This window comes from Scyliorhinus canicula, chromosome 5, assembly GCF_902713615.1.
Source record: "Scyliorhinus canicula chromosome 5, sScyCan1.1, whole genome shotgun sequence".
NCBI classification, from domain to species: Eukaryota; Metazoa; Chordata; class Chondrichthyes; order Carcharhiniformes; family Scyliorhinidae; genus Scyliorhinus; species Scyliorhinus canicula.
Window position 1 is genome coordinate 71,431,854 of NC_052150.1, and position 14,950 is coordinate 71,446,803.

The window sequence follows — 14,950 nt, forward strand, 5'->3', positions numbered from 1 at the left end:
GGCAGAGATGCCTGCTGCGCTGCTTCTGTTCGCCCTAGCAATCGAGCCACTGCCGATCGCCCTCAGACCTGCAAACATTGTTGGAGGGGCATTCAGAGAGGGGACAGAGAACATATGTGGATGACCTGCTCCTCTACGTCTCGGGCCCCCAAGTCAGCATGGAAGGAACCATGAAGCTCCTGAAAGAGTAAGGAGCCTTCTCGGGCCACAAACTAAACCTGAGCAGGAGTGAAATTTTCCCGATGAATCTGCAAGGGAGAGGGGCAGAGCTGGAGGGACTGCCATTCAAACAGGCCCAAAACAAATTCCGCTACCTGGGGATCCAAATTGCCCACATCTGGACACGGATCCACAAATGGAACTTGACGAGTCTCGTGGAGGAAGTAAAAAAGGCAGAGGGGGACACACACCCACTTTTGATGGCAAGGAGAGTGCAGACGATCAAGGTGAATGACCTGCCCAGGGTGGGGGCAGGAAGGGTGGGAGGGAGGGTTGAAAGAATCCAAGTATCCCAAAATGGGTCCCTCAAAGGAAAATAAGCCTGGCCCTATCAAACCTACAAATCTACCATTGGGCAGCCACAGCAGAGAGGGTGAGGGGATGGGTCAAGGAGCTGGGGATATAGTGGGTAAAATGGAGGAGAGTTCCTGCACGGGGAGGTTCCTCCTAGCCCTAGTTAGGTGAGTGTATGTATCAGAGAAAGAGGGAGGTGTGTGTGTGTGAGAGAAAGAGGGAGGAGAGTGTGTGAGAGAGAGGGAGGTGAGTGTGTGTGTGTGTCAGAGAAAGAGGGAGGTGTGTGTCCAATATGAGATTCAGCTTTCCAGCATCACTCTTCCCATTAAAACTGACAAAGATATTTAAGGATTTTTAAAATAAGGTAACATTTTAATTATAATAAACATATACATATAAGAAATTGAAACGCCTTCTATAATTTAGGTCTTTGTACATTTGTACCTATTGCGCAAAAACAATTTTTTTTTGTTGTTGAACTCTTCAACACAAAAGAATATTTCTCAGGCGGTACTTCAGTTCTCTTGCGAGGTCAAAAGGTCTGTGGCTGAACAAGTTTGGGAAACCCTGAGTTTTTTTTCAAATTTAGAGTCCCCAATTCATTTTTTCCAATTAATTTAGCGTGGCCAATTCACCTACCCTGCACATCTTTCGGCTGTGGGGGCGAAACCCATACACATACAGGGAGAATGTGCAAACTCCACAAGGACAGTGACCCAGAACCGGGATCGAACCTGGGACCTCAGCGTGTGAGGCAGCAGTGCTAACCACTGCACCGCCATGCTGCCCTCGGGAAACCCTGAGTTAAAGGGTTAAGGTGTTAAAGTCAATGGAGATGCAGTGGCAAAGATTTAAGGAGATATTTCCGAATACATAAGACACATTCCAATGAGTAATGAAAAGTCCAAGAGAGACACACCATCAGTAGTTAACAGTAAAGTTTCAAGATAGTATCAAACTTAAAGAAAAATATGGTAAATGAATTGAACAGGTATTTTGCATTAGTCTTCACTACACGGGATACAACAGCCCAGAAGAAGCTATAAATCAGGAAATGGAAGGGATGAGTAACTCAGGAAAGATGTTACTGAGTAAATTGTTGGACTGCTGGGTAACAAATGCCAGTGTCTTGACAGACTTCATCCCAGGATCTTAAAAGTGGCTGGTGAGATTAGTTAATGCATTGGTTTTAATTTTCGTCAACTTGGGTGAAGTGCTTCGCATGGTTACAGTGTGACAAGATTGCAAATCTTTTTAAACATTTGGAAAGTGCATCTATTTGGAAAGCGCTGTTGTAAAAAACCATGCGCTGTTTGCACTAAAATCAATGTTCTGCTGTAGCTTCCAAGAACGCTTGCCCGGCCTCCTTTGAGTTCACCCACACCACTTTGAGGAATGACGCATGCTCGGCGGGAGGAGCGTCCATGCGCGGCCCGGCTCTCCGTCGGAGGGAGCGCGCATACGCACCCCCGCTCGGCGGGAGGAGCGTCCATGCGCAGTTCGGCTGTCCCTCGGAGGGAGCGCGCATACGCGCCCCCAAGAGCTGCAGACTGGCGAAGGGTTTAAAAATGCGCGCGCATGCGCAGTGGGGGTCGGGGCTCAGGGGAGGCGCCATATTGTTAAAGTCCAGCGTTAGTTTTTTTGTAGAGAAACCGGTCTTGGCTTTTAGTTTATATATTTTTTTAAAAGTAGCTTAAAGAAAAAGCAAGTCAAGTAAGAAAAAAAACACCGTTTCTCTGTCGCAGCCCAGTTCCGGTGAATTGTAAGGTAATTAGTGCTTATTGAAGAGATTTCCTCGATTTGTGAGTGTGTGGAGAGAGAGAGAGCGATCACCATTTAATGGATCCGAGGGTGGCTTGGATTCAGCCGGAACAGAAGGGACCCGCAAATGTCTTGTGGATGCAGATCTGGGAAACCTCTCAAGGAATCCGGAGCAATTCAAGTCACCATCATCTGCTACATTTGAACTCGCCAGCCCTGGACAACAAGCCGAGCAACAGCAGCAACCTCAACCACACCAGCAACGCCGGCCTCGCCGCCCCCCCCAGCAGCAGCCCGGCCTCGGGGGCCGGAGTAGGACACAGGACGGGCCCTTCGGCCGCCGGCCCCGGCATGGGGATGGGGCCCGGCTCCGCCACGGGGAACGGGGATGTTCGTAGGGGACTGCAAAAATCATCTTCAGCCTCGTCATCTTCATCCTCGTCCCCTTCCCCCGAATCTGGCACCGGCAGCTCTTCGTCGTCTTCGTGCTGCTCTTCTTCCTCTTTCTCCTCCTCGGGAAGGACTAAAGCCGGCGCCGGCCCATATTTCAATCATAATTTCGCCGAGATGAACGGTGGTGGGAATGGAAACAACTTCGTTAAGAATAACTACAATAACAGTTTGAAGAGCCTGATGATAGGGGGGAGGAGGAAGAGGGAGAACAAGGCGAGCACTTATGGCATAAATTACATGCTGAGCTCCAGCAACGGAAACTACTACAGTGGGACCCCCTGGAAAACCATGAAGTACAACATGGGGGTGACTGGGTAAGAGCGGTGGTGCAAAGATGATACAGACCGCGGTGTGTCTTGTGTATAAATCCCAGGCTTTTCTGAACATTTGTCATTCAGATGCATCCTGAATATTTGTCATTCAGATGCATCCTGAGTAATGAGCAGGGGGAGAGGGTATAGTGTGTTTAATGGGATTTTAAATATGATGAACGTATAGATCTGTATTTCTGAATTACTCAAAGCTTGTGAAATTTTGAGAAAGCAAGGATTAGGAAAAAGAGATGAAACGTACGTAATAAATGAGGTGGTGTCTACAATGTACGCGCACATGGGTAAGGCCAGCTAAGAAGACACTATGTAAATCGCTAAATTAATTCTCACTTGTCCAAGGGAATTAAAAACAATGAATTTTCGCACTACTATATAACTCGGAAACCGAACAAAATGCCCGACTTTCTTCCAGTCTGATTACCTTAGTGTTTAAATATTTTTATAGCTGGCCGAGTTATCACTTCAGTAAATGTTTCCTCCTACACGCCCATCGTGGAGGAAGGAAAGGAAGCCGCCGTGTTAAATGTTTAAAGCAAAATATGGCGTTAAATATGGTTGGAGGGCAAGGGTCGTGATGAAATCGTGTGGGTGAAGCATAGCCAGTAAATCAGTTGTATTTTCCACTTATTGGTCGGCGTACATTTAGATAACCTTGTGATAAAACGTGGACTGAAATTTTCTCAAAAGAATTGAGAATATACAGAATTCATATTTATTTCGAGGTGCCACTCAAAAGCGTATATTATTGCCTTTTATTTTTTTTAACTATTTAATTTTACTATAAAAGTTCAAGCGTTTTGGGGGCAAATTACATGATTTATGTTGATTACCCTGCTGGGGTTGGCTGAAAATCGTTTTTAAACTCATTCGCGCCATGGAAAATTGACATGGGAGGTGATGAGAATTTATTTTAATCACGTCCTAACTCGGGAGTCTGAAATTTAAGAGGACAGTTTTTTTTAGGGCGTGGCTCGTCGCTGCCTTTGTCATATTTCAGAATCGAAAGTGTTGCAATTAGTTCCAAAGAAACACGAGGGCGTTGGTTATACTGTATAGCACTTTAAATGTGTAACCTTTTTAAAAGATGCCTCGAGTGGAGATTAGTGGTCCTTCAGTGCCTGACTGCCATCCGAAGCAAACTGCTAAACAGCCAGACCAGATCATTCAAATATATTGCAGGCCTCAATTAAGCAGTTTCTAATAAATTATGTTTTTTTTTTGGGAGGACCTTTTTTAATAGAGGTTTTAATTAATGTAATTTAATTTTGCAACTGTTCTTTGGGTCAAAAGATCGTGCTGAAATTTCCAGATTTTTGGCACAAAATCAATATGATGCCAGTAGAAGTTTAAGTGAATAGTTAAATGTGGTGAGGCACCTTTTGCCATTATAATGAAAAATGATCATTTTTGTATATCATGCACAACCATTATAAATTTTATAAACCTTTCTTTAAAAACAAGTCTCCTGGATTAAGTATTGCATTACTTGGGCAGCACGGTGGCGCAGTGTGAGCCCTGCTGCCTCACGGCGCTGAGGACCCGGGTTTGATCCCGGCCCTGGGTCACTGTCTGTGTGGAGTTTGCAAATTCTCTGTGTCTGTGTGGGTCTCACCCCCACAACCCACAGATGTGTCGGGTAGGTGGATTCTCCACTCTTTTGAGGCCCACCAACAAAACAGAAGAAAGGAAACAAACTGAGGGACAAAGCAAAAAATGTGCGCTCCTGTTAGGGGCACTGCCCTAAGATCAACGGAAACTTACAAACATCAAATAAGAGTGCAATTAAAGGTGTCCCCCCCCAACCCCTGAGGTACCCACTGGGCACGGAAGGCTTCGATGGTGCCCGTGGGCACCGCATGCTCCTTTCCAGGGACACCTGGTTGCGAATATAGCCACGGAAGAGGGGAAGGTTGATTGGCCACACTAAATTGCTCTTAATTGGAAAAAAATAATTGGGTACTCTAAATTTATATTTAAAAAGTATTGCATTATTTAATTGAGTTTCTTTTAGATTTGAGCAAAATGAACAACTTAAACTGCAGAATTAAGAATATATTGGAAGTGAAATTTAGGTATGAATTCACATACCTTTACTCTAGGCCATGTTACGAGGGGAAAAAAATAAGGGCAGTTCGGGACTAAATTCCCAAAGACAATCGAGCAACCCCACATTTTACTTTGTTTTAGATGCGCAATTCCCATTGGTGAGAAACATTTGACATTGTTGCTGCAAATGTTAATGGTCATGATGACTAGGAAATCCAACATTTTGAAGGAAAATAGAACAGTATGATACCAGAACCTGCTAAGATCTGACTTGTGGCTGGTCTTTATTGCTGACTTCACATGGGTTGAGAGGCAGTAGATTTAGAACTGAGATGAGGAGGAACTACTCACAGAGGGTGGTGAATTTGTGGAACTCAGCCATGATCTGATTGAATTGCGGAGCAGGCTCGGGCTGAATTACCGCCTTCTGCTCCTAATTCCTATGTTCACAAAGGTTTCAAGGGTTGAGAAGAGCAATCAAATAATCAGGCTATCGGCGTTTTGGCAGCTGACCCGAAGTACCTTCCTTTGAGGTCCTTTGAAAGATTATGCCACGGTGCTTGGAGGAAGTTGCTGGGTTCCATTTTGCTAAAAGAGCAATCGGGTTGCCACTCTTTTCCCCGCTTTCCCTCTAGGGTTTTCTGGAGTCTCCAGATTTTCCCCACCCTTGTTTGTTGATTCCCTGAAGTAAGGCTTTCTGATATTTCATCTAGATTTCTTGGTTATTAAAAGTAATTTGTTAGATGTTTTTAATGTGGCATTATTTCCATGTATCAGTCTTAAAATTATTGTTTCAATATTTGTTTATTTAACCTTATGCAGTTTGGACATGAGGAGCCAAAATATTTTGCTGTGCCAGCCATGCAGTGGAATTGTCAAAGGTGATATGTAATTTAAATGGAAGTATAATGTAATGTGGATTTACTAGGTTCCAGGATAGGGTGGAGGCGTGGGCTTAAGTAGGGTGCTCTTTCCAAGGGCCGGTGTAGACTCGATGGGCCGATTGGCCTCCTTCTGCACTGTAAATTCTATGTTTCTATTATTTCAAGATCATTGGAGCTTTATGTATGAACAGAAGAGAACTTTACTATTCAGATATATCTTAATATTTGCAGATTATTGCATTCTCAAAATAGAAGTTTGATTCTCTGTGCAGTACAGTAATCAGATTCCGCCTTGTTGTTCTCCAAATCTTTTGGACTTAATGGTTCTGAATGTTTTGCACAATTGAACCTTCATTTGGCACTCCTATTAAAGAAGGCTTGAGTAGAATTATTTAGTGCTCTAAAAATAATTTTTTTAAATAAGTGGACAAGTGTGAGTGAGATGTGAATCTATGCCCAAGTTAAGAACACAAACTTAACTTCTGCCTTAAGAAATTTGATTAATTCTTCACAAAGGTCACTAGGTTAAGCAGATGCAGATTTTGAATTTTGGCATGTTTGCTATATAATACAATTCTGTGAAATTGGAGGCTGGACCCTAAATTGGGTGGGGGATTGATTGTACTCAAACAAAGGGCAGAGGTTCAATGTAGAGACTGCTTTCTTGTGGAGGATTGGTGTTAATCTTCACAGTCCATATATCTTTATTTGTACTTGGGATGTGAGGCATCACCAGTAAAAGCAGCATTTATTGCCCATCCCAGATTGACCTTCAGGTGGTGGTGAGCTGCTGCCTGGAACAGCTGTGGTCCATGTTTAATAGAAATGCTTTCAGTTTTGTTAGATCGGGAGTTCCAACACTTTGACCCAGTAACAGTGAAGGAACAGCAATTGTAGTTTGTCAGTTTGGCATGTGGCTTGGAGGGGAAATTTCAAATGGTGATATTCGTATGTGCCTGCTTTCCTTGTCTTTTGAGGTCAGTAATGGGCAACCTATGCTAGTGAGTGGGCTGCACGCATGGCACTCCATCCTCTCTGGGCCACAAGATTGAAATGGTGCAGGAGGGAGGCCATCTCATTTCTGAGGCATTAGGGGTAATTCTGGAGAAGGTGGGACCTGTACAAGATGAATGGGTTAAATTTTGATAGGACTGACACTGATATACTCTGAGAGATTTGCTAGTGCTGTTGGGTTGGGTTTAAACTAATTTATCAGGGGGGTGGGAACCTGAAGGATAGCCCAAATTGGAAGGAAGTAAAGTTGGTAACAGGAAATAGTAATGGGATTCGAAAGCAGGAGAAACAAAACAAAGCGTTTGAGTATGGGCAAATGTGGAATGATGTAATGCACCTGATGTGCTCCACCTGAATGTTCGCAGCGTTCGTAAAAGGTTGATGGTCTAAAGGCACAAATAGAGGTAAATGAGTATGATATAATTGCCGTTATGGATACACGACTGCATGGTGAACAAGACTGGGAACTCTATATTCAAGGGTATTCAATGTTAAGGAAGGAAAGAGGGTGGAACTGCACTAATAATTGAGGGATGGAATCAGTGCAGTAGTAAGGGAGGATCTCCGTTTGAAAGAATAATGTACATAATCTGTTTGGATGGAGCTAAGAAACTGCAGAAGGCAGCAGACAATGGTTGGAGGTGTTTATAGGCCACCAAATAGTAATGTGGGCATGGCATTATTCAGGGGATGAGAAAAGCTTGTAGCATGGGCAGTATTGTGATCGAGTGACTTCAATCTGCACATAGACTGGTTAAACCAAGTGAGCGTGAGCACGAATGCAGAGGATAGAGAGTTTCTGGAGTGTTCGGGATTGGTTTCTAGAGCAGTATGTTGAGGAACCAACAACAGGACAGGCTATTCTAGATCTAGTATTACATAATGAAAAATTAATTTAGTTGTAAGAGAACCTTTTTAGGGATGAGTGACCACAATATAGAATTTTACATTGTTTGAAAGTGGGAAGTTCAATCTAAAGCCAAGCCTCAAAGTTGAATAAAGGAAATTATGAAGACATGAGGGACAAATTGGCTCAGGTGGATTGGTACAATACATTTAAAAGGTATGACTGTTACCTATACGCTCCATGAAGGTGCAAGAACCCAGAAAAGCCAGTCAACCGTGGCTGACAAAGGAAGTTAAGGATTGTATAAGATTAAAAGAAAAGACTTGTCAAGTGGCAAGAAATAGTAGTAAACCTTAGGATCTGGAGGTTTCCAGCAAAGGAAGGCCAAGAAACTGATATCAAAAGGGAGATCAGAATATGAATGCAATTTAGCAAAACATGTGCTCTCCACTTTCATGGATATGTAAAAAGGAAGCAATGTGGGTCCATTACAAGCAGTCAAGAGAATTGGTCATGGGGAATGAAGAAATGGCAGAAAAGTGATGTGATTACTTTGTCTGTTTTCACTGAGAAAGATACAGAAAATCCCCCAGGTGTAGAGATCCAAGGGCTAGGCAGAATGTGGAGTTGAAGGAAATTAGCGCAAGTAAGACGGTTTTATTGGAGAAATTGATGGGACTGAAAGTTAAGTCTCTGGGATCTGTTATGTATCCCAAGTGTTGAAAGAAGTTCCGATAGAGATAGTGGGTGCATTGGTGATCATCTTCCAACATTCTAGAGATTCTGAAATGGTTCCTGAAGATAAGGTAGCAAATGTCACCCCACTATTTAAGAAAGATGGGAGAGAGAAAATCGGGAAGTACAGACCTTGTTAGCCTTGTATTAGTGGTTGGGGAAATGCTGGAATCTATTATAATGGATGTGATAATCGACACTTGGAACAATCATGATCTGATTGGACATGGATTTGCGAATGGGAAATCGTGTATGGGCGGCACAGTAGCACAGTGCTTAGCACTGTTGCTTCACAACTCCAGGGTCCCAGGTTTGATTCCCAGCTTGTGTCACTTTTTGGAGTCTGCACGTTCTTCCTGTGTCTGCGTGGGTTTCCTCCGGGTGCTCCGGTTTCCTCCCACAAGTCCGGAAGGACGTGCTGTTAGGTAATTTGGACTTTCTGAATTCTCCCTCTGTGTACCCAACAGGTGCCGGCATGTGGCATAGAACATACAGTGCAGAAGGAGGCCATTCGGCCCATCGAGTCTGCACCGACCCACTTAAGCCCTCACTTCCACCCTATCCCCAAAACTCAATACACCTCCTAACCATTTTGGTCACTAAGGGCAATTTATCATGGCCAATCCACCTAACCTGCACGTCTTTGGACTGTGGGAGGAAACTGGAGACTAGATGCTTTTCACAGTAACTTCATTGCAGTGTTAATGTAAGTCTACTTGTGACAATAAAAATTATTATTATTATCTTTGACAAACATATTGGAGTTTTTTGAAGATGTTCCTGACAAAGTGACAGGAGAGTGGATGGGTGCAGTATATTTGGATTTTCGGAAGGCTTTTGATGAAGTGCCCGACAAGTGGTTGATTCGCACAATAAAAGCATACGGAATAGGAGGCAACATACTGTCATGGATTGAGGATTGGCCAACAGGCAGAAAATAAAATAGGAATAAATGGGTTTAAGGGAGTAGTCTCGGAGAGTGGAACAGTGATTATATAAAGTAACGTCCTTCAGGGATTCGCAGCCTTGTTTCCAGGGACCAGACTCGGAGGGTGGAGCGGTGAGTATGAAGCAATTTACTGCGGCGATTCGTGGTCTTGGGAGCAGTCTCGGAGGGCGGAGCAGTGAGTATGAAGTAATTTACCTCGGGGATTCGTGCCCATGTTTCCAGGGAGCAGAAGGGCACCATGGGGATTCCACTGAGCTGAAAGAAAATTGAAAAGGTGACATCACAGGAAAGCTGTGACCTGATTGACTGGTAAGAAAACTGTGCTAAATTTGAAATAGAACAATACAAAACTAAATTAACTGAGTAGAGATGGCTGGGCAGGTGATGTGCTCTAGCTGCATGATGTGGAAACTGCCTATTGTGAGCTGCAGTGACCATATCTGCAGCAAGTGTTGGTTGCTCGAAGAACTTCAGCTCAGAGTTAATGAGCTAGAGTCTGAGCTTTAACACTGCGGCACATCCGGGAGGGGGAGAGTTACCTGGACACGTAGTTTCAGGAGGTGGTCACACCGTTAAGTACCTCTAATTTGGTCAGTGATCAGGGACAGCAAGGTGTGACCGCAAATGAGGCAGGTAGAGGGATCCTGAACTGAGGAACGGAGGAGCCTCTGCTCTTCACCTTGTCCAACAGGTATGAGGTACTTGCTCCCTGTGTGGATGTGGAAAAGGGCTTGAGGGAGGATGAGCTAGCTGACCACTGCACTGTGATATGGGATGCCATTCAAGCGGGGGAGGAGCAAAAAGACAACTGGTCTACAATTAGCGGGATAGATAGCATCCTTTGTAAGCAGGATCGAGAGTCCTGCATGGTATGCTGCGTGCTCAGTGCCAGGGTGAAGGGCTTCTCTGACTGGCTTGAAAGGATATTGGAGCGGGAGGGGAAGGATCCAGTTGTTGTGGTCCACGTCGGGGCAAACAACATAGGCAAGATTAGTAAAGAGGACCTGTTGGGGGATTATCAGACACTCGGAACTAAATAAACAAAAAAACAAGTCCTCAAGGGTCATAATCTCTGGATTACTACCCGAGCCATGTGCAAATTGGCATTGGAATGAGAAAATTAGGGAAGTAAACACGTGGCTAAAGCAGTGGTGCAGGAAAGGGGGCTTCATTTCATGGGGCGTTGGCATCAGTATTGAAACAGGAGGGATCTGTACCATTGGGACAGTCTCCATCTGAACCAATCTGGGCCCAGTGTTCGAGTGAAAAGGATAAATAAGGTGGTTTCAAGGACTTTAAACTAGCAAGTGAGGGGGACGGGAAGGGTAACACAAAGGGAAGTAAAATGGTTAATGGGAAGCAAAGCAGCAGGTTAACACATGGGAAGGTGGGTTCAACTACATTGAAAATTATGAAAAAAGATAAAGGAGGTAGACAAAAGACGAGTAAATATAGGCCAGTTAGCTTAATTTCTGTAGTGGGGAAAATGCTTTAATCTGTCGTAAAGGGATGAAATAGCGAGACATCTGGATAGAATTGTCCCATTGGGGAGATGCAGCATGGGTTCATGAAAGGCAAGTCATGTTTGACTAATTCAGTGGAATTCTTTGAGGACATTACGAGTGCGGTGGACAAAGGGGAACCGGTGGATTTGGTGTATTTGGATTTCCAGAAGGCATTTGACAAGGTGCCACACAAAAGGCTGCTGCATAAGATAAAGCTGCATGGATAGAGGATTGGTTAACTGACAGAAAGCAGAAGAGTGGGGATAAATGAGTGTGTTTTTTTTTTTTGACGATCAGTGGCTAGTGGTATGCCTCCGGGATAAGTGTTGGGTCCACAATTGTTCACAATTTACATAGATGATCTATAGTTGAGGACTGTTGCTAATTGTGCTTCACTTAATTGCTCTGTTTTATAACCTTTGCTCTAGAGTCGCCAGGTATCTTTCTGATACCACCACGAGGTTCAAAGCCAAGTGCTGATTAATAACTCAATACACCAGTTAGTAAGTTTCAAATCAAAACACATTTATTATACACACAGTCAATCACTACTCATGCATAAAACTCTACTTACTAGACTATCTCTAACACTAAAAGGCCTATACTTAGCTTTGTAAATGGCCCACCAGGTCAGGGGAACAATGGCCTTTTGTTCGATTCTGAAGCTGCAGGCTTCAAAGCTGGTATGGACTAGTAGCTAGGAGCGCCTATCCCGTACCGTGCGTTGACTGGAGACTTACCTGGTTGGTGCAGCTGCTAGGGAGGTCACGGTCAAGAGTTGTTTCGAGCTGCTGAGAGACCCTGCCAAGAAGGACGAATTGAAGTTGGGGACTCTACTTTATAGTCCCCAGGGGTTTTGCGCCCTTGTGGGCGGACCCCGTACGTGGTTCCAATTGATTGGACTAAGTCCCAATCGTTCTGATCGATTTCTCCAATACTGGAGCTGATCCCTGATCGTTGGGCGGTTCCTATGTGTCCGTTGACCTTCCTTTGTCTTGGCGCCTGCTGGCGCCGAGGAGTCTGGTTTGGTCTCGATTATTTTAATGTATCCAATTGTTCCTGGGGATCGCTCATTAATATGCAGATGGTCGCTGGTTTCGGTTCTGTTTAGGTTTTTGCAAGTCTTAATACACAGGAAACCTTGCACCTGCTTGTTTCCCTGTGCCTGGCTGAATTTCCCTGCATTCTTAGCAAACATCCATTTTGGAATCGGGAAGTGGCCAACCCAGGTGGCTACAAGGACCAAGTGTAATGTGTCAAAGTTCGCAGATGATACTGAGATGAGTGGTAGAGCCAAGTGTGCAGAGGACACCAAGTCTGCAGAGGGATGTAGATTCAGTGAGCGGGCAAGGATCTGGCAGATGGAGTTCAATGTTGATAAAAGTGAGGTCATCTATTTTGGTAGGGATAACGGCAAAATGGACTATTATTTAAATGGTAATAAATTGCAGCCTGCAATTAATTGCTGGAGGGATGGCGTTTAAAAGCAGGGAAGCAATGTTGCAACTGTATAGGGTGCTGGTGAGGCCACATCTGAAGTACTGTGTATAGTTTTGGTCTCCTTACTTTAGAAAGGATGTACTGGCACTGTGGTGTGCAGAGGAGATTCACTTGGTTGATTCCTGAGTTGAAGATTAGTTTATGAGGAGAGACTAAGTAGACTGGGATTATACTCTTTTTGGAATTTAGAAGAATGAGGGGGATCATATAGAAACATATACAATTATGAAGGGAATAGATAGGATAGAAGCCAGGGAGGTTGTTTCCACTGGCAGGTGAAACTAGAACTAGGGGGCAGAGCCTCAAAATAAGGGTAGGCTGATTTCGGACCGAGTTGAAGAGGAACTTCTTCACCCAAAGGGTCGTGAATCTGTCGAATTCCCTGCCCAGTGAAGTAGTTGAAGCTACCTTGTTAAATATTTTTAAGACAGAGGTAGGTAGATTTTTGAGTAGAGGAATAAAAGGTTACAACGAGCGGGTGGGTAAGTGGAGCTGAGTCGACAAAAAAGATCAGCCGTGATCTTATTGAATGGCGGAGCAGTCTTGAGGGGTCAGATGGCCTACTCCTGCTCTTAGTTCTTATGCTCTTGTTCTCACTTTGGCAGTCTGTGGCTAGTGGGGTATTGCAAGGATCATTGCTTGGACCCCAGTTGTTCACAATATATATCAGTGATTTGGGTCTGGGGACCAAATGTAATATTTCCAAGTTCACAGGTGATACAAAGCTAGGTTGGAATGAGGAAGATATAAAGTGGCTGCAACAGGTTTTGGAAAACATAGTTAGAGGGCAAGAACTTGGCAGATGAAATATAATGTGGAAAAATGTGAGGTAATTCATTTTGTTTGAAGGAACAGATGCGCAGAGTTTATCCTAAATGGTAAGAAATTAGAAAGTGGAGGTGTACAAAGAGACCTAGGTGTCACTGAAGGCTAGCCTGGAGGTGCAGAAAACTGTTAGGAAGGCTAATGAAGGGCAACACGGTGGCGCAGTGGTAGCACTGCAGTCTCACGGCGCCGAGGTCCCAGGTTTGATCCCGGCTCTGGGTCACTGTCCGTGTGGAGTTTGCACAGTCTCCCCGTGTTTGCGTGGGTTTCGCCCCCATAGCCCAAAGATGTGCAGGGTAGGTGGATTGAACACGCTAAATTGCCCCTTAATTGGAAAAAATTAATTGGGTACTCTAAATTTATTTTTTAAAAAAGGAAGGCTAATGAAATGTTGGTCTTTATCACAAGAGGATTTGAGTACTGGAGTAGTGAGGTCTTGCTTGGTTAGACCACACCTAGAGCACCTTGTGTAGTTTTGGTCCCCTTGCCTCAGAAAATATATTATTGCCCTAGAGGGAGTGCAATGAAGGTTCACCAGACAGGTGGCGTGACTGTCTTGTGAAGAGAAATTGGGCCTGCATTTTCCAGTATGAGAGGTGATCTCATTGAAACCTACAAAATACTTCATGGAATAGACAGGGTAGATGCAGGTAAGATGTTTCCCGATTCGGGAGTCGAGACCGAATGGTACCATCTCAAAATAAGGAGGCTGTGACTTTGTACCGAGATGAGGAGAAATTTCTTCACGCCGGGGGCTGTGAATTTTTGGAATTCTCTACCCCAGAGTTTAAAGCAGGGATTGAACGATTTCTGATTAATAACGTAAAGGATTATGGGGATAGTGGGTGTACAAGGCATTGAAGTGTTTGATCAGCCATGATTGTATTAAATGGTGGAGCAGGCTCAACTAGCTGACAATCATGTATGAATAGAACTGTTATCCGCTTCAAATTTTAAAAACAATAAATATTTACAATTTGGGTGCAGAGGGAGCGCATGACTCTCAGTCAATGTTGTGTGCCATCAACACGCACCTCACTTCACAAACCCTTGCTTTACTTGCATCAGTACAAGAAAAAGGTTATGCGGATGGAAACGAGCAGAATGTGAGAACTCTGCGTGTGGATCTCAGTCAACAAAATGTCCCGTGGGCCGCATTCAGAACCCTGATGGGCTGCATGTGGCTCCTGGGCTGCAGATTGTCCACCTCTGTTCTAGGTGGTGGTGAATGTGGGTTTGGAAGGTATTGTCCATCGTCTTGGTGAGTTGCTGCAGTGCAGCTTGTAGCACAATGCTGCCTGTGTGATGCTGTTGAAGGGTGTGAATGTATTAAGGTTGTGGATGGTATGCTGTCAAAGTGGGCTGGATGGTCTTGGATGGTGTCAGACCTCTTGAGTGGTGTTGGAGTTGCACCGATCCAGGCAAGTAGGGAATGTTCCATCATACTGCTGACTTGCATATTTTAGATAGTGGACAGGCTTTGGGGAGTAAGGACTTTAGTTACTTATAGGGCAGCACAGTGGGTAGCACTGTTATTTCACAGCTCTAGGGTTGCAGGGTCAATTCCTGGCTTGGGTCACTGTCTG

General features: G+C 44.3%; 1 protein-coding gene across 4 annotated transcripts in view; it reads left to right on the forward strand.

Moving 5' to 3' along the window:
- The first annotated feature begins 2,091 nt into the window (after positions 1-2,091).
- The window catches only part of tent4a (terminal nucleotidyltransferase 4A), a 135,747-nt gene continuing 122,888 nt past the window's right edge, over positions 2,092-14,950 (forward strand). For 3 of the 4 annotated variants that reach the window (XM_038797196.1, XM_038797197.1, XM_038797199.1), the window contains exon 1: positions 2,092-3,041. In XM_038797196.1, coding sequence (XP_038653124.1) covers positions 2,353-3,041 — 689 coding nt within the window. In that variant the 5' untranslated portion in view covers positions 2,092-2,352. The remainder of the gene's footprint in view (positions 3,042-14,950) is intronic. The other variant, XM_038797198.1, reaches the window with a different exon arrangement.